Below are 26,396 nucleotides of genomic sequence, written 5' to 3' on the forward strand. Positions count from 1 at the left end.
TTAACAAATAAGTGTAATTAAATGTTGCCAAAAATAACTACACGTGTTCATGGAAGCATATTATCATAGTATGTTTATAATTACGCCATAAATAATTTTCATGTGTTACCACAAAATTAGCATATTTTGATTTTAATTCTCGTAATTTTTTTCATCCTTTAAAATTAGAATTATTATTTTTAGTTTTTTTTATCTCATCATTTTTAACTTCTTTTTATTTATTATAAAATTAAGTGATTATCCTAGGTGTTACCAATAACTTTGCTAGTAATATTATGTCAATAGTTAACACCTCAAAAAAATTTATATTTTAAAATAAATATTATTTATCTATCTTAAAATAATGTTAAAAGCTAAAAATAGTGACTTTAAATGTCAAAGAAATGAAAATATAAGGAAATAAGATTTTTAAATCAAAATTTACTCATTTAAAAAAAATGTTTATAAACTTTAAAAGATACAAAATAAAAAAAAATTTAGGACTAAATTAAAATTCATTTATTTAATTGAGACTAAAAAGGAGGCTTGTTAATAACTAGTTGGTTCACTCGTGTCTTACATGGATTTTTTTCTTTCATTTTTATGTATATTTTGACAATAATTTATTATTAAATATATTTGTTTATTTAGTTTAAAGAATAATATAATTATCTATTACATTAATATCAAAATATACTTAAATGTGTAAAAAAAAAAGAAATATCAAATATACTCATATAAATGTAAGTAAATAAAATAAAATATACCATTTTTTTTACATAAATGTAAATAAATTTCTAAATTTATTTTGAAAAGTTTTTAATTCTAATTTTATTAATGTGTTATTTTTTTTAATATTATGTCAATTTTTGATAATTAATATTTTTGTGTGAATTTTATAATTATTTTTACATTAAAACTACAATAATTTAAAATTAATGTAATTAATATTTTATGTTTTCCTTACTTTTTTAAATTAATTTTATTATATCATATAATTAATATAATTTTAATTTTAATCTTAAAATCTATATATGCAAATTTATTAGAGGAAGAAAATATTGTAGAAATTGTTCCCTTTATATATATATATATATATATATATATATATATATATATAATATTTTATCACATATTAGTAAGAAATAAGGAATTGTTTAAAAATATCTTTATTTTAAGAGACAATTTTAATGTCTTAACAATTATTAAGGTTATACAAATATCTTTTTGATATTGAAAATTCGGTGTCAACAAAAAGTTACATAATATAGTATAATTAGCATTAATATAGATATAGATATTATTTAAAAAAATTACTAGAAATTATACTCATTTTATATTTCGTATAGATTAATTTTATGTATTTAATTAATATATAATATAATATGGAACTAGCATATACACTAAAACTATAAAATATATTACATGTTATAATAACATTTTATGTTAATTTTTTTTACAACAATTTTATGCTAATATTAAAACTATAATTAAAGTTTTGAGACTTTCATTTTGATGTATTAATAAGAAATATAATATATTATATTATTAATGATTAATAGAAATGTGATGATGCAAGAGTGAAAAATATTTGAAATGATAGTGAGTAGAAAAAAAAGAAAGTGAATGACAAGTCATTTGTTTGCCTGAGTCTCTCGAAAAACCTTTCTTACGATATAGATTTAGCCATGATCTTTTCCAAAATAGTTGGTGGTAGCGTAAAGACCGGTGGAATTTGAAAAATCGTTAGAGCAATGCTTGTTTCATGGGGAGAAGAGAGAGAGAGAGAGAGAGAGAGGTGATGGAGTGTGGAAAAATGAGATTGTAAGAAAGGAAGGAAGGAACGTAAGAAGGGAAATTCAATTCCCTTCTTGTTGTTCCCCTGCCACGGCCAATCCATCTCGCGGTGAGGGACAATAACCAAAAACACACAAAGCAAAAACCTTAACTCAACACATGCTCCTGGGTTTTTGCAAACTAAGGTGATCATCATATTGCTGCAGCAGCAACAACAACAAAGGTGACTTAACATTAGGATAAGCCACTATGTTCACCGATAACTCCCACCTCCAAAATAACAAATTGGCCTCTCCCTCCCCTTCTGTCGCCATCTCAGTCGAACCTGTCAAGAGAAGGCTCTACCAAGTTTGGAAAGGAAATAATGTACACTTCTTTTTTGTGTTTTTATTGTTATTGTTTTGTTTTCCCCCTGACCCCTTTTCAGTATTTGTGTCCCTTGATGTTTTTCTTTGATTAAAATCAAAACTTTGGCTATGTTGGTTCTTGTGCTAATGTTTGGCAGGGATGGATAAACCGATAGAGAGAGTGAGCAATTGGTTTGTTCTAATTTAACCCTTTTTGTGGTTTTTGAGGTTACGGGGTGGGTCAGAGTTAAATGAGATCAATCTTACGAGGCTTGGAATGAAGATGTGTGCAATAAGCTTATATTTGTGTTCTTATGTTTTATTATAATTTTTGAGTTTTTATGAGAGTGGAGCAATTCCTTCGAGGTGGTTTTGCTGTGCCTGATCAGAATTAAGGAAAAATAAATAAAAGATTTTCGAGGAGATTTGGATTAGTGCAAAATGTATGTTTCGGTGTTCGAGAGGATTAGTAGATGCAAATCCAGAGATTGGTCTGAAATTTGTTCCTTGAAAATGCTTGAATCATTTTCGATGTTAAAGTTCTTTGGAGGTAGGTACAACACAAGCGTGCTGAACACTGATTATTTATTTGGTGGTGGCTGGAGGGCATGTTGAAAAGTTTAGTTATACGTAGGATAAGAGGGACATTGACATACTCTAATTTTCCAAAAAGCAAAATTAAAAAATGGACTTATAGAACTGATCTTTGTAATGCTATACAATAGAGGAAATTGATGTGCTTATGTCAATTTTAGAAGAAAAATCAGACATGTGGGCAACATATAAAGCTAGAAAGTTGGTAAATTTTTACTTTCCTTGGCAAATGATGATGAAGGTAATCATCCGAGTATCATTCATATTTCTTTTAATTCTTAATATCCTCAACATTCCTTGGAGATTAAGAAAATGCTCTTTTATAATAGATTCATACTACTTTTAGTTTTAATTATAAACAACACGAGACAGATCATTAAGATCAGAAAAATAATTGATATAATTACTTTTAATTAATTTTATTATAAATTCAATTTTTGTCCCAAACATACTTTTTACTTTAAGTAGTTATTATATTTAATAGTATTTATAAATGAATGCGTAATAATAAAGAAAAGGTATAAAAGTAATTTAATCCTAATTAATTTTAAAATTTAATAATTATTGTTTATAATTAGGATCAAAGGAAAATCGAATTTGTTGGTTATAATTAGGAGTAGAGACAGTATTACGTAATTTTATGTGGATTGTGTGATACACAATGGTGTATGGTTGGACTGGTAGGATATATAAGTGTTGATATGAGATTTGTTCGTCTTAGTGAAAGATATTCATGACTTCTCATTTGAGTAAATATATGCAATTTGTTGCTTTAGCCCCGAAAATTTTGGTCAATATAATTTGTCTCCAAGTGATGAAGTTAATAGTAATTTGACTACTTTAGCATAGTAATCATGTAAGCAAGTTGACAAATTCTGGTACAAATTTATATCGATAGAATTTCAAGGAATAAAGCAACATCTTTCAAGAACAAAATGTATATTTACTATTTTTCATTCATGTAGATCGTGGAGCATTCTTAGTGAATTTTCATTTTGAAAATGGGACAAAAAGTGATATTTGAAGGGTGATTACTAGAATTTTCCATTTAGGATCCAATCTTTAATGCCTTTAGACTTTAGAGGTTAATTAAGAGTATGTTGGATAGGTTTCTCCATAAACATTTTTAAGAAAGAAAAATAGGAAAAAAATTGAAATAAGTTTCTCCATAAGCTAAAACTAACTTATGCATGAGTTAAAAATAAGATGTTAGAGAAACTAATAGAAGAGAGTTTCTACAAATTAAACTAATTTTAATTTATGGAGAAGTTTATTTTATTTTTCCTTCTTATTTTTCTCTCCCATATATGCTTTAGAAGAAGTTTGTCCAGATAAACCCTTATTATACTATCAGTCTATCATATAAATTAATTTCTTATATAAGTTTTTCTTCTAATGACAGAAATTTCTATGTGGTGGACGACTAGTCTTCGGTCAGGATGCATCATCACTTTATCTTACATCATTCCTGATTGGAGGTCCAGCAATAGCATTCTGCATCAGAATGCTATTATCATTAAAGAAAGAGGATCCTCACTTTAGCAATCCTGTACTAATTGGAGGAGTGGTTCTCACAATTTTGGTTGGTAAAGTTGAAAGGTTTCCTTTTTAGTAACAAGTACATGGCATGCTGATGATATTTTACACATGACATGCATTTCACTGGTTGCCACAGGATTTTACTTTTCTCTTCTTGACATCTGGTAGAGATCCAGGAATTATCCCTAGGAATGCACGCCCACCTGAGTCAGATGAAACACTAGACCTACACATGTCCTCCATGGAGTGGGTGAATAATAGAGCCCCTAATTTGAAGCTGCCTAGAGTGAAGGATATGTTAGTCAATGGCCACACAGTGAAGGTCAAATTCTGTGATACTTGCTTGCTCTATCGTCCACCACGTGCTTCCCATTGCTCCATTTGCAATAATTGTGTGCAAAAGTTTGATCATCATTGCCCTTGGGTTGGTCAGTGTATTGGATCAGTGAGTATAAGTTGATAAACTTTTATGCAACATTATTTAGTTGAAAAAAGATGTTTTTGGTCTTTATCATCTTATTATCATTTTGTTAACATGTTTTTTTGTTGAGTTTAATTAAAACACGCTAATGATTTTTATGGTTATTCAGTTATAGTTTTCCATGAATTATAAGACTATTGATTATTATGAAATCATTTTAAAGAACATAATTAGAATGTACTAACTTGGTAAACTTTTTTCACACTTTCATCTAATCACATGTATGGTATGATTTTTGATTTTTATAATTGTGCATGTATTGATAATATAAAGAGTTTTTACATTAACATCCTACCACAAATCATCATATATCATAAATTAGTTAACTTTTACAACAATTACCTTATGAATCATTAATAATGATTTTTATTATTTGATAGTGTAAAATTTTTTACAATGGATACAAATTAAAGTTCTTTTATAATAATTATCTGAAAACTTATATCTAAGTTGATTTCAGATTGATTAATTATGTAAAAATATTTATAATTACAATACATTAAATCGAATCCAATTAAATGCTCATTTGTTTGCATGTATCTCATTTCTCTTTTGTGGAAAATATATTAAAACATGTTTTATTATATTAAACCCATGATAGTGGGCTTCAAAGTCCATTTATCTTTATGTTTTCTCTTCTTTATTCTTTAGCAGAACCTAACTATTCCTTGTCTTGATGTTTTTTGCAGCGTAACTACCCATTCTTCATATTGTTCATAACAACGTCAACCTTATTGTGTACATATGTGTTTGCATTTTCTTGGGTTAACCTTCTTCGACAAGATGGTAGATTGTGGGTCAACATGTCACACGATATCCTATCAGTTACACTCATTGTATATTGCTTCATAGCCGTTTGGTTCGTGGGAGGGCTAACGGTTTTCCATCTTTATTTGATTTCCACCAACCAGGTATTCTCTTTCTTTTTTCTAACGCTCTATGTTTTTTGCCTCTATAATTAAGTTATGGTTGGACATTAATAATTGCAACATTTGCATCGGTTTCTTTCTGTGTTTGTGAGACTTTTATAATATCGATCATTAGTTATGAAATTTAATTTATATGCATTACCATTCTATTCATTAATATGATCTAATGATAAGGTGAATTTCTATAGGATATTTGTTGTATATAAATTAAACACTTAATAAAATATAGTAAATATGGTAGATATATTTTGGGGAATGTTATCTTTGAACTATGTTTACTGTTATATCCTTTATATTGAGAGGGAGTTTTATGAGTTTCCAACAAATGGAATCAAATCCTTGAATAGGTTATTCCTGTTTCCTTGGAAAGTATTGTAAAGATATGAAAAATGAAGCTAGATATGAACCTATTATATGAGAATTTCATATTGTATTCATTTACATAATTTAGGATCCATCTTTAGTGTTCAATGTAATTGTGCCTTTAATTTTGATATCTATATGCATGTTTCTTATAATATAAAGTACCTCATGATGTATTAGCAGTATTACAATCATTATTTTTGACATTTTCTTTTGTTATAGACAACCTATGAGAACTTTCGGTATCGCTACGACAAGAAGGAAAATCCATTTACAAAAGGAATATTGTCAAACTTCAAAGAACTTTCTTGTGCCAAGATTCCAAGTAAATTGGTGAATTTCAGAGAATGGGTTACAATAGAGGACGATATTCAAGATGGATCCTATACTTCAGAACTTGAAAGAAGTTTCATAAGCTCAAAACACAAATTTCATATGGAAATGGGAACAATGTATGGCAAGGATGGAATGCGAGTTCCTTCGATATTAAAGGAATTGGATTACAATGACATTGATGATCATCTAAAAAAGAAGGCTGGAGAAAAAGAAAGTGCATACGAAATTTTTGTTCCTAGTGATCAATCGAAATCCAAAACTGGAGGAAACAATAACGCTCATGAAGAGAAGCAGTAGTTCCTGTTGGATCTTTGAAGGTACTATTTTGATGTTTCTTTGGTCTTTATGTACACTTCATGGGACATAATATTACTCATGCATGACTTGTGTCCTAAATAGTCAATGATCAACAACTTATAAAGCCATTTACATATCTATCTCACGCTTTGATTTTTGAAATACAAGAGAGAAACAAATGAAAGATTTGCAGAATTTGTTACAGTCACAGAAGCTTGAGGGAATGATTTTGATAGTAATGGCTACAATGTCTCAACTATTTTTGATGCAGATCCATTTGGGCAGAGTACTGGAAGGGGATTTTAAGGTTAGATTGTTGTTTTGTTGATGAATGGGGGTGGCTTGAAAAGGGTAGTAGTGACATGGTTTGTATTGGGAGTTGTAAAATGAATGAAACAAATGATATGTCTCAATGGAAACTTGGATATTTTGATTGCTCAAGAAAGAGAAAAGAAATGGATGACATGTTACAAAATTTGGTACATTTTTCAAATATTAGTTCAAGACATATTGATGAATGAAGGAGCTAAATTAATGAATGATGAATAATGCATGTTATTTATTTTCTTTCTTAAACTTAGTCTGGAATGTAGATTTTTTCCGCAATTAACTCAAAGTACGAGTTTGATAATTTTGGTAAAGAAAAATACTAGTAACATACTTTGTTATACATTCTTTCTAACTTCTAACACATTCCTTAATATTAGTTCAAATTTATTAAGAATTATTACTAAATTGTGTAGATAGGTCTCACTTTGTTTAATAAGTTCTCATTCTTGATTTTAATTTGTAGTTTCGAATACATTTTAATCAATGGTAGTGTGTTCCTAACTCTCTTGTTTTATAATATATTTGACTTATTTTGCATGGTTGCTTTTTCAATAATTGTTACTAACTCTTACTAGAAAATAAGGCTTTAGCATCCTGATAAGGAATCATGCTTCTCTAATTTTTTTTTTAATCTATCCTTAATACCTTATTTTACTGTCATACACCGACAAACTTACTACAAAATCATACCAGGTGTTACAGAATTGTTGTTTGATCCTATTCAATGTTTGATTTTTGTTGCTTATAAACATCTATGAATTATTAGTAATATGTGATTTGAACTTGAACTTCTTTCCTTTTTGCTAGAATGAGAAATATGTTCTTTGTTGTTTATTGAAATTTTATTGAGAATTATGAAATTATATATATTACAACTTGTATATGCTACTTAAGTTAGCATGATCTTAGTTACTATGGAAAGAAATTTGAAATAATTTAATAACCATCAAATAAAATTTACGTTGAGAAACAAGTACATTTTAAATCTAAAATCTAAAATAATGACAAACTAATGAGCTTCATTTACGAATCTTGAGAAACTTTTCGACCTTATATAGTTTTTCTTTTGAAAGGCAAAAAGGAAAATTTTTTTAACTAGTCAACAAAACTACCACAAGAAGTGAACTAATGTAGTACATTAGGTTACAAAGTATCTCGTGCAAAAAAGAATGATCAAATGCTAACTAATTTTCAACCATGATTACAAATTTCCTAACACATTATTCCCAACTAGGATCAATTCTATCATTGATCAAGTGGGCTAAAATATCTTAGGCTCAACTAAAAAAAATAGATAATAGAATAAAAGTAAATCTCACATGAATTACATTACTCATGACAATTTTTTATAACCATGATATACTTTGTTTCTTCCAATCAAGTAAGCCATAAATTGTGTCACGAGTGTGACAATTCTCTCACAACTATTACAAGTTCTACTTATCTAGTTTAAAATATTTCTTAGATTGTGTCATAGGTACAACAATTATGTCATGACTGTGACATTTCCTGCGAGTTCCATTTCTTCAATGACTCATCAAGGGTCTTGTAGAGCCTCTCTCTCATGTGTTGCTTCATCTTCTATCATCATTCTAGCATTTTTTTTCCAGTGATTCTAATCTCTTTATATCGCTCAAACATGTCTTTTCTTTCATTTACATGTCTCATGATATGTATTTTATCATATAACACTAACAAAACAAATGTGTAACAAGTTCTAAGCAAAAAATTATTAATTTATTGAAAACCTAAAAAGACTAACCCTAAAATGTGGACTATCTTAACTACTTATGCTATGAAACAACGACATGAAATGCAATACATCAAACACTTGAAAACACTAATTAGATAGAATTGTTTTTAACTAAAATATATAGTTGATAGTTAAATCTCGGGGAAAATGATTAAATACATAGGTGAGTCATAACTCTAAGTTTCTCTTACATTACTACATTTTACTTCTTTAGCTACATTTAACTACTTATATTTATTAAAATGTTACTATAAATTGAGTAAATAGGTCATTTTTGCAACATTTTTTTTAAATGTTATTATAAATAGAGTAACATTTTTTTATTTCAATATTATTTTTTTAATTATTTCTAAAATCAAAGTCTCATTTAAAGTTAAAAAATATCACATAGGTTATTTTGTAACATTTTCTTTTTGAAAAATGTTACTATAAATAAGTAATATTTTTTTTATCTCAATATTATTATTTTTAATTATTTTCAAAATCTAAGTCTCAAATCGAGTAAAAAATGTCACATAAAGAGTATACTTCTTTCGTCTCTAATTATTTCTCATAATTAAAGTCTCACGTCGAGTAAATGAATGTCACACAAAGAGTGCATATAAGCATAGAGTTATAGTTAAGATAAATAAACTTTGATATTTGATATATAATTAGTGGTAACTAACTATAAATGTCTTCAACCTTAGTTTAAAAAACTTATAGGAGGTTAAAAGCCATAAATTATAATTGATAACAATATCTATATTAAAACTATTATTTTATAAAATTAACAAAAACTTAAAAACATCATTAAAATATTACAAAAATATCATTTTGATAACATTTGAAAAATTTTGCACAATTATATAAAAATGTTATTAAAAGTCTTAAACAATATGAACTATATACAACATTTGCTAATATATGGTAAAAACAAATTAACAATATTTATACACAATTAGGTAAATTTTTTAAATGTTGCTAAAAACTCTTTTTATTATAGTGTTAAGACTTGATCGAATAGAACATTTTAAATTCTACCAATTTAATCTTTTCATGCAACTAAAACCCCCAAACAATTATCTTGTTTGGACTACATCATAACTCCAATAAAAAAGTATAACAAACTATTCTTTTAGGTATAATATTTGAGCGTAATACGTATTGTAACTACTTGTGTTAGGGTATGTTTGCCCTTAGATATAACTTAAAATAACACATCATTTGTCTATTGTTGCTTTATTATTTTTAACAATTTCACTAACATTTATAACCACAAATAAGAAAATTGGATTATCATTTATGTGTCATTCAACACGATTCAAATCATATGTCTCCAAAGCTTGTCCCCTTCTTTAATTTGTCCCCTCAATCACATTACACCGTGTTAATTAATAAATTACCACTAGTGTAAAAAGTAGACATGATGTCGAGATATAAAATTGGTTAATTGGTCTATTGAGGACATATATAGGATATGTGGTTAATTTGGTCCATTAAATACTCACTAATTGGCTAAAAGTCCATATGAAATTGTGTGGAATTTGTAATATGTGAATTTTATTTTATGACAAACTGAAAACAAACATACTAATTAAAAGAAAAACTACACTTTTAAAATCAGTTATTATTATTGTATATGCTAATAATCGACCTTGTATGTCAAGCACAAACACAATCAGCTAGGAATAACTAATTTTAAAATTTTGAATCAATTAAATTTTGATTCTAAAAGTTCACCCTACAACATCGATTGCATCATAATCTATCTTGCAACCAATTTTTAAGAAAAATAATTGATTTTGAAGGTTTTTTTTGCCCTAATCACTACAAGAAAATTGTCATATTGTAACATATATCCTATAGTGACACATGTCATTAAAAATTATTTTTGCCTACACAATAATTATAATATATATTGGTATATTATTAAAAAGCGTGAGTATAGACTATAGGGACACATAAAATATGTTGTTAAATCTCATTCAAAATCAACACTAAAATTATGTGTAACTATATATATGTCAAATAGACATATACCTACATATATTATACTTATAGTGACACTTTTTATATGTCACTATATGTAACATTTCTTGTAGTGAATGTACATTACCTTTCTCTCAAGTTAACATTATTATTGTGACAACCAAACCAATTGAATGATACCTTCTTTTTCATCTCCCTTCCTCACCTTATGCCCAACTCAACGACCCCTTCATTGCTCATGTCTGCAACACTACCTATGTCTCCATCTAGAATTCTATTGATTGGAACACCTTGTCTGAAGCCTTCTAATATTGCATCATTGGTGGAAAATATATATTTTCTGACGCACTTTCTATGTCGGGTATTATCCACACGACATAAAAAGTGGTGTAGTGACATATTTATAAATATTCCAAAATATTTTATGACGGGTATTGACTTACCCATCATAGAATATTCTTTTTATGACGTGTAAGTCAATACATATCATAGAATGTGTTGGTTAGTCTTTGACAATAATCATTCTATGATGGGTGTTGACTTACATGTCATAGAATGTCAGGTATTTCATCACCTGTCATAGAATGGTTATTACTAGGGCACAAGAGGGTGTAAACTAATTCATGCTCTAGTCGTTTACTATTTTTCTTTCCCTTTAGCAAACTCATTAGCTACCATAGCTATTTTGGAAATTCCTTCAGTTGACGTTTCTGGTGATTTAGACGACCAAGACAATCTCTCTCCTTCGCATTTGGTGACCAATGCAAGCAAAATTGTTGTGTCATTCAGGTTCGAACTTATTTTCTCCTTCAGTTGTTGTTTTTAGGGTTTGTTCATGTTTTTAAAGTATAATGTGATGCATTTTATATGTGTTTGTTATGCCTTTGTTCAGGTTCGTTCAACCACTGTTTGCTCCATTCAAGCTTCTTCATTTAGTCATTGCCTTGCTTTCAAGTTTGTTCTCACATTTTGATACTCAAGCTTTGTGCTGCCATATGTTGTTTACAAGAAGTTAGTATTGTTGGTACTGTTTGATTGATAACTTTGTGTTGTCCTATTTTTTTTTTGAGTTTTTTTTGTGTTTATGATTTTCATTATTGGTATTGTGTTTATGATTTTTGTTGGGCCGCCAAGTGTTGTTAAGATGTTGTTACATGGTTTGAGTGCATAATTTGTTGGTATTGTGTGTTTATGCACTGTACTAATTTGTTGTTCCATATAATGTGTTGGTTTGGGACTATTATGGGGTAGTTGCAGATGGGTTTTTCTGTGTGCTTATAATAGAGTTATTTTGGTGATTAATGTGGTTGTTTTGTTGCAAAGTAATGAGCTATTTTGGGGACTCACTTGAGATCCTCTTTAGTAGCTACAATGGACTATAATGTCCTTTTAAAGTATGTTTGAGTAATTTAACAAAATTTGTAAATGTTATATGTTTACACCCATAATGTACATAGTTAAATAAACCCATAAAATGACTTGGGTTTATTTAACATAATTTATAGTTGTTAAGAATATTAATTGATCGAAAGTTAATCCTCTCCTCTAGAATTTTCAAAAGTGTAAAAAGAAAAATGGAAGTGTAAACAGAAACTAAAGTATCATTTCTTTTAAATTTAAAAATTGATTCAACCTTTCATTAATCCAACCAACAGTTACATAATTCTAACCAAGGTTATATTTTCCCTTCCCTTAAAGTAATAATAATAATAATAATAATAATAATAATAATAATAATAATAGCAATAACATAGTAATAAAACATTATAACATATCATACTCGCATATAACTAATTAAACAATTATCAAAATACTTCATTTTATAATTAAAACACTCCATAAAATCAATTCATTAATATCTTAAAATAAAATATTTATAAATAATTGATTTTTTACATCTTTCTTTATCTGCCAACATGATGTCATGGATATAGTTTTTAGGGATGAGTTCCTTTCCATATCAATGACGTAGTTATGGATTAAGTGTGTATTATTTGTAATGGTTCTTAATTTAATATATTCAATTACACATTCCTTACATTATATTTTTGTTCATAATTATAGGCATCTTTATCACGTAGTTGTGGGCATTCTAAATGTCTTTTATTTTGGTTTCATTGACCCGATTGTTATCCAGTCTGTTGGTAACAAAGTCACTTAGATGAGCCAATATTTGATGGACGAGTTCAAGAATGGAGGAAAAGAGGTGTACTTAGCACCCTATTTGAATAAGTAAGTACTTATGTTAAGTTTTATTTTAAGTTTACAATAACTTACATGTTTCTAACAATATTAAAAAATGTAGTACACATTGACAACTCTTCATAATAATTTCGTGGTAGTTTCTTGTAGTTCTCTTATATTCAATACACAAGAAAACTATTGACTTACTTATTAGACACATCATCGATTCGTAAGTATCTACTATCAATATTTGTCATTTTTTTATATTTTTTTTATAATTTCATGAAACAAGTAATTAATATTTTATTGTTTAACTATTTTTGATTTATCATTTGATTTCGTAGGTCTTTGGAAGCATGCTTGAGGTTGTAGGGGCTTCCTCCGATAGTTAAAAAGAAACTTCAATATATTGCCCCCAAGGTAAGTCAAATGTCAACAAATAGTAGTTAGAATTTAATTAAAATATATACTTTAAGTATGATTTATTTATATTTTATATTATAGTACCTACATTAAGCTGATAGTCATGAGTGTGGCTATTATGTGATAAAATATATGCTCACCATCATTAATGGCAACATTAGTGACTCATGGAGAGAGGTAATACATTTTTAATTCAAATTATTTACTTTAAATGATTATATAACAATGCAATGATCGATCAATATCTAAATTATCTTTATTTTGAATTAATTGTGCAGATATTTAAAAATCCACATCCATTTTCCCATGAAGACATGGAAGATATCCACACCACATGGGCATGTTCTTTTATTGAGGCTATTGAGAATTGATTTATGTTTTTGTAGATTGTTTATGAAGTTTAATTTATACATTCTTTCAATTTAAATGATAGATATTGTATATTGTATAGATTAGTATTGAATTGGACAACAATATGTAACTTACATTCTATTATGGGTGTGATATTATCCATCATAAAATATTAATATTCTATGATGAGTGTGGTGTTACCTATCATAGAATATGAATATTTTATGATGGATAACACCTTACTCTCCACATTCTATGATGAGTAAAGTCACATTCATCCTAGAATGTGGATTTTAATATATTAAAATTCTATATTTCGTATCTCCTACTATAATAGGTGTTGATCATTTGATATAATGTTAATTTTTCTATATCGCATGTTGACTTATCATAGAATGTAGAATATCTTATGTCATCAAAATTTATATCCCATTTCATTTATAGAATCTTTAACTAAAATACTCCTTGTAGAATATCCTCTTGCAGTTGTGTTTGCATCTAACATCACCCTCGGTTGAAATGGCAAAATCCCAAGTTCAACGTGAATGACACTATTTTGCTTCTCCATTTCATGCTTTGAAATGTGTTAACATCAATTTGGTTAGTTGGAAACGAATATCCAAACACATGTGTAGTCAAAACGTGAGAATGAGGATAATTTTCTAACCGAGGTGACATAATATGATTGAAGGGGAAAAAAGAGTCGGGCTACATGTGATTTCAATATATCCCATTCAAAAATGCACCATAATAATAATCTTTTCCATGTCATTGTGCATAATAAAATGTTACATCAAAAATATTTAATGGAGTTATAGTGATATTAGTTACAAAATTTTAAATTATAAGAATAAGAATTTAGTTGATGAGTGAAATATGGTGGTGTATTAAGTTGTTTAATTTAAATGAAGTTTTAAGTTATTAAAAAAAATGATATATTGAGAATATTATACAAACCATGAATCCATGTCTTATGATTGCAAGCTGTCTAGTATATAAATTAAATCCCGGCGTATCCAAAGGCACGCGGGCTGCTTCGCCATTTTGTGTATTGACATACTTATTTTCTTAAACTTTAATCATCATATATTTTTTTGCTATTATTCTATAATGATCTTATTGCTAAACCCTAAACCCTTTAATTAATTAGATATATATATATATATTAAAATGTGCCAGGATGTATGTCTTTAATTCCTAGAACCAACAACCATCATTTTACGTTTGACCTTAAGAGCCACTTTTTAATGGATAACAACAAAAAAGGACAAAAGAAAAATAAAGGGGCATTAGTATGTTGAGATTTGTGAGTTGGAGATATTGAAGTTGAAACTTAACCTAGGAAGTTTTAGTTTGTATTGCTATTGGATGCCACGTTGTGCCAAATGCCAGCTTATATATATATATATATATATATTAATAATGAGTTACATAAGTTATATAAAATTAATATCTGTGGTGTGGCTCCACCATTCCATTGCCATGGTATCTGCCTGTCTACAATGTTGTGATTTGATTTATAAGGCATATTCTAGACACACTCCATAATCCATATCACCAAGAAAATGCCTTTTCTCTTGGTTATTTCGACGACTTAGACATTCATGCATGCCACCCACCATTCCCAATGTCCAACATCTCTCTCTCTCTCTCTCTCCCCTATGTATGGCTTGGGTGTGTATTAGGGGTAAGCAAGCAAAGCAACGAGTTGGGACAGTTTAACTTTGTCTTTCTCTTATTTGAAAAATTAATTAAATTATTTATTTAAATTTCAATCTAATTAAATCTTGAAATGTAGGGCGATATCAAGTCAACTTAATGTTTTAATTAAATATATATATATATTAATATTCCAATATGTATTATTATATGAAATGAAAGAGATATAAAACTCAAATCAAGATATATTTTAAAATAAATAATTTTATTATAAATATAATATGTTACATAAAGTTATATCTATTAATAAAGAGAGTTTTATTATTAAAATATAATTATTTAAAAAATTATACATATTAAAAGAATAAATGACAGGTTTTTGAACAATCTGAAGTATAACTCAAACCTATTCTAAAAATTATATCAATTCTAATTTAAGATCAGAATCTATCCAAATTAACAGATAATTAAGTTGAATCTATAAATAAGTTAAGTTATAATTACACGTATACATGATCACATTTATGTTTTTTTATTATAAAACAAGTGAATTCAGTCACTTTTCATTTAATTAAGCACCTCCCTCTAAATTAAGAAATAAAAAAACTTATTTAAAAAAAAATAATCATTGTATTTTAAGATATTTTAATTAGGAGATTTGAGTGATGGTTTATGCTGGAGTGATATATATATATATATATATATATATATATATATATATATATATATATATATATATATATATATATATATATATAATTATACTGGTGTAATTTTTATTAAGTATTATACTGTTCAATAATTTTATATTAAATGTGAATTTTGTAAATCCAACCGTTAGATTGAAAATTCATATATCTTAGATCATATATACAAAATTTTATATTAATCCAAGATGATTTGATACTTAATTTTTATAAAACAAAATTAACGTAATATATTCATTTCAAAATACACTAAAATATGAACACTTTGATTACCTTCAAGTTGTTGTTCAATTTTAACAAAATTTGTTATACACATATAAAGTGATATAAACTTTCAATCTAACGGTTGAATTTACAAAATTCACATTTAATATAAAGTTATTGAGTGGTGTAATACTTAGTAAAAGTTACACCGGTGTAATTATAATCCCTTATATATATATATAGGCAAAATTTATTTATTTTAAGAGTAAGTCTATTTAAATTTACTTCACTCAATAACTCACGTTTTACATCAAATTTTAATTATTTAATCGTTAAATTAAAAGTTCTTAATGTATAGATCAAGTCTGTAAAGTTTTAAAATATTTTAAAAATTATTTGATACTTTGTTTAATTAATTCAAATTGACGAATAATTATAAAAGTATTTTAAATGTTGATTTGAATTAATGAAATAAATTATCAAATAATTTTTGAATTTTTTTAAAATTTGTAGACTTGATCTATTATTAAGAATTTTTAATTCAACCATTGAATTGTTGAAATTTAATGTAAAATGAGTTATTGAATGAAATAAGTTTAAATAAACTTACTCTTTGTGTAAATGTATCTCCCCCCCCCCCCCCTCTCTCTTTCTCTCTCTCTCTATATATATATATATAGATGTGCAATTTAAACATATTCAAACTTCTTTTTAAATATTTATTGATGTTTCATAACTTATTTGTCAAATAGAAAGTTGTGATATTATTATGATAACTATGTTATTTATACAAAATATCTATCGACTTTGTTGATGACTAATTTTTATTGAAGAACTTGGTTAGTTATTTTTAGTGGAAGTCTCTTTTCTCAGATATGTATTTTAATTTTTTTCATACACAAAATTCAAACTCAAAACCTTATTTAAAAGAATTGAATCTAATATCACTATAGTCAATGTTAGTGAAATTCTTTATATATAGTACACGTAAAATAATAATATATATTAGATAAATGAAATCAAATAAATATAAAACTCATAATTAATAAAAAGAAAATCATAATAAAATTTATATGTGAATTTGTGGTCATCTACATATTCCTAATAAAAACATTAAACAAATGGTTTCACACATTGATAATGCTTGTTTAAACATATATTTCACTTACTTCCATTCACTGTTGATACATTTTGGAAGGTAATATGCTCCTAACATAAAAAAGAGAAAAAAAAATTGTATTGAGAGACGCAGCAGGACAAACAAAAGACTATAATTCAAGCACAAAGTTAGGGAACATAAATAATATCCCACTCTCTTATTTATTTATTTTCATATTTAAAAGGTGTAATTTTCTCTCATTAAATTTTTCTATTTTAAGGAGTAAAATAATATTTTTATTTATAATTTTATATCTAAAACAGAAATCGAACTCTAATTTTTATTTTTTATTTATTAAAAGATACAAATATTCAACTTTATATTGATTTTTCTTGAGATCTTTTACTACTCTTTTAATTTTTAACTAAATATTATTTGTTTATTTAAGTAATATATCTAACTTTTTTAATATAAGATAACATCATTTGTGCACTATTAAGAGAAAATAAATTATTAATGTAATTGTTTATTATTGAATAAAACTTATCATTTTAATTTTAATTCTTAATTATATCTTAAATATCATATGTATTATAATTTAAAAAATATACCAACTTTAAAAAATAATTTCAAAAAACGGACTAAGAAATTATTATTTTCAAAAATTGAAAAATAATAAAAATTTTCATAAAAAAGATATAATATTTTACATAATTGAGAAACAAACGATAGACATGTATATAATTAAAAAATATGAATTAACTTTATTTTTTTTTTCACTTTAACTAATGATATTATTCTAAAATAAGTATAATTTTTAAAAACTAAAAAAGATTTCTATAACATTTAAATAAACATCACAAGAGATGAGTAAAATTTTTCCTAAATTAAAATAGGAGCAGTGGTTTTGGTTTTAAATTTAAATATAATATAAGAGTAATAAATAATAAAAAAAATATAATATTAAAAGCTGAATTTCCTTATAAATGTAATGATTCAAAACATATAATATTTAAAATTAAATATGAAACCAAATTATAGGATACCATAACATTTAAGTTCAACAGCAAACGATAATATTAATAACCAATTATAATTAAAAACTAAATAAATTTAATTATTATAATTATCAAGCATTGAACTGGAATTGTATTAATCATTACAATTATATATTTGTTCAATTAAAAGTAATAATAATCTAGCAAATAGTGGTTCAAACGGGTTATATCTAGTTTAATTTATCCGATTTTAAACTGATTTAACTAAATTTTCTGAACCAATAAAACGGATTGCACAAATACATGCAACATAATTCCGACAACAATGCATGAAAGAATTGCTCATAGGAGACCTTAATTCAGATCCTTCTATTTGTTTTTTTGTTCTTGCATTTTTTTGTGACATCTGTATAAGGTCGAAACAAGAATTCAAGTACTCGTTTCATCTTATCTTGTCGAGAGATTCAAATGTTCTGTAAGATTAACTATTACGGGGCAATAACTCTAATTAAAAATATTTTTGTTATTAAATTTAATTCTAAAATTATTATTTTTTTCCAACAGAATTATGTTACATGTGAACTGTTTTTTCAGTGACATGAGCTGTGCCTTTACACTTTCAATAAGTCTTTTTTTTTTCTTCCTAAAATAATAAATATAATTATTACTCATCATGCAATTTTATTTGAAGTTCAACCAAATCGAGTAAAGATGGTGCAATTAAAAGTTTCATACTGTTTGTGTTGTCTTCAAATTATAAATGATCATATATTGTAATTTTTTTAAGATCACTGTAACAACAAACTTGAATATTTAAAATAATTACGTACCTAGAAATCAAATTTCAAAATTATTAATTAAATTAAAACATTTCAAACCAATTAATTTACAATGATATGTAATAAATTTATAAACTTTAATAGTAATAATTACCTTAAACATGATGATTGTTTACCACTATCATCTTCATATGAATGCAATTAGAAGAAGATCGTCTCTTATAGTAGATACACGTGGTTTATATAAAAATAAATAAAGTAATTACGAAGATTTAATAATCAAGAATGAATGAAGAAAACTCCAAGCGTGTGGTTCAACGGTAGGGATTGATCCATGCTTAAGTAAGGTCAGGGGTTCGAATCCTGTATGCAGCCGCGTTAAATCTTGGGGCCAGCTATCCCACCCTTCTAGGTGCCTACAACCTAGCGAGAATAGCATTTTATAATGTTGTGTTGTAACGGAATAAGAAACATTACGCGCGTAAAGGCCGCAAAGAATTGGAAAATCCGTCCGAGAACCCCCAAAGCTGTCAGCACTTTGGATTCTAAGGAGAAAAAGCGAAAGAGAAGAAAAAAAAATACTAAGAGAGAGAGAGAAGGAGAAAGAGAAACGATAAGAAACGAAACTTGAAAACTTTGAGGGATTGATTAGAAAAAGGGACATGGAGATTCTCATCTTCCAATGATCCCTTCAACCCCGCAAATTTTCCTGTTTGGATTTGGTGTCACAGCTTGATTCTCCATTGCTACGGTTCAAACACCACCACCATCATCATCATCGACAACAAAGCCAAACATCTCTTTCTCTCTCTCTCTCTCCCTCTTCTCTCTGTGTTCCTCTCTTTCATCTGCATTGTCCCTTTCCACTGCAGAAAGAGGCCAATTGGAGGAACCCCAGAAGGAAATTTCGGATTTTGAAGAGGACTCCATTTCTGGGTATTGGGATTTATGGGTTTTGTGAAGGGGAGAGTGCAGTTTTGGTGAGGCACGAGGTGGTCCTGCCATGATTGGGAATAGAAATCCGCAAATGGGAGGTTCTCCATCAGGCAATGTGGTCCACAAGCAAAGGAGGCTCTATCAAGTCTGGAGGGGAGGCAATGTCAGATTTTATTTTAAATTGGTTTTCATGCCTCAAAATTTGATTTTGATGATGATTTGATTGCCTGTTTGGTCACAGTTTTCAATCTTTGTTTGAATTATGTTTTGCTGAAAAAACTTCTGCATCTGCTTTTGGACCTCCCTTTTCTGTCATCATATATAAATTTTTTTCTTCGAGTCGTGGAATTTAGCCCTTTTGTTGGCTTGGTAAGATGGTCTCAACATGATGATTGTTGCTTTATGATTGAGAACTCCATGTGTACTGATGCATTCTTGCTTGCTTAAGAGGGTTGATGGTAAATTGGCTTTTCCGGTAAATTACAATAAAAAATTAATGCTTGTTGTAAATGTGTGGTTAATTTTGCATGACTGTTGTTCCCCTTCCCATATATCTATTTTTCTGCAAAAGTTAATGTAAATCCATGATGTGTTGATGCTGTAAAGCTGTTGAGGTACTGGTGCCACTGCAATTGGAACACTTATGTCAATTTTTCTTTTCAATAGATAAAATTTGACATGGGTGTGGATTTTTTGAGCTTGTAAATGTCTACCATCCGAAAGATTTTACCTCGTTGTATCGGGTCAAAAATAAACACATTATTTTGGTGTGATTAGATATCTTGAAGCAATGACAAGCATGTTATACGTTACTAATTCTTCTTTGTTTGACTTCTTGCAGAAGTTTTTCTGTGGTGGGAGGCTGGTTTTTGGTCCTGATGTAGCTTCCTTGTTTCTTACAACATTCCTAATTGTTGGACCTGCGCTTGCATTTTGTGTAAAAACATATCTTAAAATCAAGAAGACCGGTGATCTAATTCATGATTGTTGGTTTCTTGTATTGATCGTGGCCTCAGTTCTCACTGTTTTGGTAAACACCCTTTGCAGTTTATTCTTGGAGATACATAAACTAGTCTTCAACTTATGCATTGTTTCTATCATTTTCCCATGTGCTTTATCTTTTTTTCAGTTACAAAATTGAAAGTCAATTTTTTAATATACATATTTATATACACATAGGGTTATCTAATCCATAAGTAAGTTACGATTAAGGAAATAGGTGGTAAGAAATTATAATGTTGAATACTATAAAATGAAAATTAATTTTGCAAAATTTACAGATCCACTTATTTTCTGAACAGTAATGTTATTTAAGCAGTGTCATTCTGCTTTATTATTTATGAGGAGAAAATGAATATATTTCTAACTGTTTTAGTTTTGAAAAAATATCTAGCTTTTCCCCCAGACCTGAATACTTCTATCAATGACGAAACACTGCCTTTCCTAAAAATTTAAACCATTTGATATAGGTCCAAGAATGTTTCATGTCTCTAACATGCCTCCTCATGCAAGAGCCCTTTGGTAATGCAGCATGGATTATATACATGCCACCTTGACGTGATACTGAAATTAAAATTTGAGTATGGAGAATAAGGGCAAGAATGACCAAATTCTTGATCACTCAGTCATAAAGGCTCTAATACCATTTTGAGATTATAAGGAAAGAAGGAAAAAAGAGAAAACAAAGAAGAGAGAAAAGAACACTGACTAGTATGAATGTGTCACCTAGTTATGCAGAAAACAATATCCTAATACACCTATTTACTATATTCAAGAAGTGCTAATTTGGTACAACTAGAACAAGCCCAGCCGAATAATACCCCTATTTTGATAAGTCTTGGTATATATAATAACATTATTTCATTTTCATACTCATCATTGGTCGATCCTTGATCCTTCTCATTTTATTCTTTTCTCATAGCTTATGATGAGAGCTCCTTTCTTATTTTCAGAATAAAAGTTGATATGTTAGACAACTCATGTGCAGGATTTAATATTTCTCTTCCTGACTTCTGGGAGAGATCCTGGAATTGTTCCTAGAAATTTAAGACCTCCTGAATTTGACGAGACATTTGATATACCTACCCCTTCCATGGAGTGGATTAATGGCTCAACCCCTCATTTGAAAATACCTCGAACTAAAGATATTACTGTTAATGGTCACTCAGTGAAAGTAAAGTTCTGTGATACCTGCTTGCTTTATCGGCCTCCTCGCACTTCTCATTGTTCTATATGCAACAACTGTGTCCAGAGATTTGATCATCACTGTCCCTGGGTTGGCCAGTGCATTGGAATAGTAAGTCCATTTTACTGTAACAAGTGCAGTTTAGACCCTTTCAAGTAGATTTTAGTATTTTACTTTTTTTTATCCAACAAAAAAAATATATTATGTGGCTGGAGCTTTCCTGGCAAATCACATTTCCTTAGCAGAAGCTTAGTAATTATATTCTTAAAAGTAATACCATTTTAGAAATTGTAGAGGTGCTGAAAATAGGTAATTTATGTGAACTCTAAAATGAAATTTGGTAAACAATGATATCATTTTCCTTATAATACAACTGGGATGCATAATGAAATAAGCTTGAGAATGAGCATAAAGTTCTCCTGCCCATAGAATAAGCTCAGTACATCCAGTTTTCTGTACGGCCATGCAGTATATTTTTTTTACCATTTGGATTTTTAGTTGGTAGGGGATATGATGATCACCTGCAGATAAGTCTTTCTGTGTGTAACTTTGTCCCATCCTCTAGGGAGAGGATGGGATAGAGCAGAATGTTCAGTTTAAATGTGTCGTCTTCCTAGGGATCCTTTTTCCTTGGCTTAATTGGTTAGAAACAGCAATATGAATTGTTTGTTTTTTCTACTGTCCAAATGTTCTACTTCATTTCATTTCTTACAAGTACTAACAGTTCTCTCACATGTTGACATAATTGCAGCGGAACTATCGGTTCTTCTTCATGTTTATCTTGACGTCAACCTTGTTATGCATATATGTCTTTGTCTTCTCTTGTATCAATATTTCCCAACATAATGTTTGGAAGACAATAACACATGATTATATATCAGATTTTCTGATAGTATACTGTTTCATTGCTGTCTGGTTTGTTGGTGGCCTCACTGCTTTCCATTTCTATCTCATTTGTACAAACCAGGTGATTATTTTATTTCTCAAAATATGAAAAAGTTCTAATCATTTTTGATTCATCATGCTTTTTGTTATTTTCTTTATTTGCTTCATCCTATGGTATTGCTTACAATTTTACATGAATGAAATTATAAAAAAAAAATAACAGTGGTTGCTAACATATTGAGTATCAAATGAAATAAATGAGTAACATTATCAGGAACATATTATTTAGCAGTATTTAGCAAAGAGAAATTGCTTGGTACAAAAAAAGTTAGAAGTCTAGCAATTTAATCAAAGTTTAAGTGGTACACAAGTTCTGGTGTCCTGCTACAATAAATGAGAAGGTAATTGGATAAGATATTAGATGATGATGAAATAAATATAATAATTGAAATGATAAAAAAAAGATTTATGCTTTCATTATCTAAAAGTAATGCAAATGGAGAAAAGGTGAGACAAGAACAGAACACTAGGCTCTGTAGCTGGATTTGAAAGGGATATTTATCTTGAAAGCTACTAAATTTTTTGGTTTCATCTTTACTTTTCCACTATTCATGGAAAAATTAATTTTTTGGACCTTCTGCTATTTATGGAAAATGAAGTATCATTGATGACATTAGGGTATGTACTTGACATCTACAACAGCTGAATAAATCATACTAGTAATTTGCGTGAGTAAGATGACTTTATCAAATTAAATAACATGATTGTGTAGCTTATAACAGGGAAATAAAAAGAATTCAATACATTATTTCCTGGAAACTAGGTTGAACTTATTTTTATTTTTCTCCTATCCAGAATATGTAGGTAAATAAATTGACCTCCTAACTACATACTATTTTTTCTATGGTCATGCTGAGTTCAGGCTTGAGGCTCCTCCCTCAGGTTTTAATGCTTTCATCACCTAGTGGGAGATAGCATTGTTGTTGTATTATGTTGAGTTTGGACATTTTAATATAACTCCATTTTCATTGAGTGATTATTTTAAATTTGATTTGCTGGCTACTCAGATTATTTTACTTGCACTTTCATATTCAAGACTGTTTCTTTTTTCCTTTCTATTATAAAGAGGATCTTCTGATTAGAGTTGACTTATAAGAAGCTTATATTATAGGGACACTAGTCTGCGATATTTATATCCTGTTCTTGACAGAACCGTCCCAAGATGACCATTATGTTAACTTATCGTTGTTTATTTGTTCAAGTCTCGAGATTACTCATACTTTTTTGTTTTTGTTGTCATGCAGACAACCTACGAGAACTTCAGATACCAATATGATAAAAAGGGGAACCCGTTCAATAGGGGATCATCGAGAAACATTAGAGAAACACTTTGTTCCAGCATTCCCAGATCGAAAAATAATTTTCGATCATTTGTTGATGAGGATGAACATATGATGGCCGGGTCTATGACTCCAAATATTGCAAATGGAATTTTGACCCCAAAGGAGAAAATTGATATTGAAATGGGATCTATGCGTGCAGAAGATGGTCGCAGGCCAATTCCTGAACTTCTTCAAAATTTTGATTTTGATCATTTTGATGATGACATGAAATTTGCAGATGAGGATGGTCAGCCTTCTTTTGATCCATTCTACAGCATTGACGATGATGTAAAAGAGTCAGCCCGAACATCTAATGCAACAGTTTTGAATTTCCATAGCACGGCAGACGAGGAAATGGAAGAGTCTGTGCGAAGCGCTCGTGCTGCTGGAAAAGTCAGAGAATCTTCCCACAAGCCCATCACTGCTGATGGAACATATGCAATTAAAGAAAATGATGACAGGAATAACTTTCATTAAGCCACATTGCCAGCTTTTGATTTTTAATGTATAGAGGTTGTCTTCTCACTCTTGGTTCTTTTACTTCCCAAAACTTAATTTGGATATTGCCTTGGACTCAAAAAACCATACTCTGGCTTAAGCTTGCATTGGTCCATGGATGAGATGTTGCTTAAGTTTGACCATTTTAAAAAGTGCACATTCTGGCTTAAGATTAAGTCAAGTGGTTCTAAAACCATACTCAGATTTGGTTAAAATCCTTCCATGCTGAATATGTAGAATGTACTACAAAAGTAGTTTAATTTCTATGCACTTTGGATGTTAAAAAAATTACATTGTTATTCAATCAGAAAAAAATAGTGTATATGTATGACTTTCAGGATGATTATTATAAAAGCTAACAAATTTACTATATATAATTTTTGATTAGATGACCAATGGTAGTGTAAAAGTGTATAGATTATTTTCTCAAAAGAAAGTGATCGATTTTAGTTTCATTCTTAAGCTGGTTCCTTGATTGGCCTTTATTTCAGGTTTGTTGGGGTTTCTCTTTGATTGTTGGTGTGCCTGATATTGAGGATAGTTTGGTTCCATTCCATAGTTGCAGCAATGTGGTTTGTAAGAATTTCAAATGTGCTGACACATGCAAGTTCATTGATGCTATTCATGCTGGAAATGGGGAGATTACCTTGCACTTCTCTCTCATTTTAGCATAAAAGTTTGGAAAGTGTTTGTTGTAAGCTGTAAATGCCACTTGCATTCAAAATAATGCACAAAGATTGTCTGGCTATGTTTATGATAGGTACTGTACTAGGTGTGCCTATCTCTTTCACTCAGTCCTTTGTTAAAATCTCTAGATTGGATATTTTTTTTATTTACCACTAGAAATTTAGAATTTCTGCAAGTAGTAGACTAATTTCTTTCTTCTTTTTTTTTTTTTGTAAAAATTATCTTTTTCTCTCCTTAGGACCTCGCTAGATAGGGTTCAATGCAATTGAAAGAACAAAGTAAAAATGACGTCATCCTAAAAAGTTTGGTGAGGGAACGAACGACTTAAAAAAAATTAAATCTAGGATTAGAAAAAGGGTAAGACAGTTCAGTTTTTGGCCTGGTGTAAAATTGTTTTTGATTGATTTACCCAAATCAACTCAGTTGATAAGGAATAATTATGCTGATTATATTGAAATCAGCTCATTTTTATGAAATAATAAAGCCACGAAATACCTTTTTTTTTTCTTTTTGTCTTTTGGCTTAATCAAACTGTTTTACATTTTTTTCCTTTAAAAATAAACTATATACAAATATAATATAATTTAGAGATATTATTAATATTTTAAAAAATATTACATTAAATTATAAAATATAATATAAGATGTTTGGTAAAACTATTCACTAAAAACATATACTTGCTAAAATTATATTAATTGTGTAA

The 26,396-nt window shown here is 28.4% G+C and overlaps 2 protein-coding genes across 3 annotated transcripts; both read left to right on the plus strand.

Annotated features, from left to right (window-relative positions):
* The first annotated feature begins 1,751 nt into the window (after nt 1-1,751).
* LOC109802907 (putative protein S-acyltransferase 1) lies at nt 1,752-12,948 on the plus strand. Of its 2 annotated transcripts, XR_014432926.1 has the most exons (8): nt 1,752-2,142; nt 4,120-4,299; nt 4,393-4,701; nt 5,427-5,648; nt 6,252-6,682; nt 11,418-11,505; nt 11,609-11,727; nt 12,854-12,948. XR_014432926.1 is itself a non-coding variant. In XM_020364322.3 (6 exons), exons 1-5 carry the CDS (start codon nt 2,026-2,028, stop codon nt 6,660-6,662), a joined length of 1,239 nt encoding a protein of 412 aa, XP_020219911.1. In that variant the 5' UTR covers nt 1,753-2,025; the 3' UTR covers nt 6,663-6,682; nt 6,934-7,180. The 2 variants fall into 2 exon arrangements, 1 of the variants encoding a protein (XP_020219911.1); XM_020364322.3 differs by lacking the exons at nt 11,418-11,505; nt 11,609-11,727; nt 12,854-12,948 and adding an exon at nt 6,934-7,180 and having other exon boundaries at nt 1,753-2,142.
* Nucleotides 12,949-19,595: 6,647 nt separating this feature from the next.
* On the plus strand, nt 19,596-25,868 carry LOC109802592 (putative protein S-acyltransferase 4). Its single transcript, XM_020364011.3, has 6 exons — nt 19,596-20,219; nt 20,898-21,086; nt 22,044-22,352; nt 22,993-23,208; nt 24,431-25,021; nt 25,498-25,868. The coding sequence occupies exons 1-5, from the start codon at nt 20,124-20,126 to the stop codon at nt 24,983-24,985; spliced, it is 1,365 nt and encodes a 454-aa protein (XP_020219600.1). The 5' UTR covers nt 19,596-20,123; the 3' UTR covers nt 24,986-25,021; nt 25,498-25,868.
* Nucleotides 25,869-26,396: the final 528 nt, after the last annotated feature.

This window comes from Cajanus cajan, chromosome 4, assembly GCF_000230855.2.
Source record: "Cajanus cajan strain Asha chromosome 4, NIPB_CcT2T_4, whole genome shotgun sequence".
Classification (NCBI taxonomy): domain Eukaryota; kingdom Viridiplantae; phylum Streptophyta; class Magnoliopsida; order Fabales; family Fabaceae; genus Cajanus; species Cajanus cajan.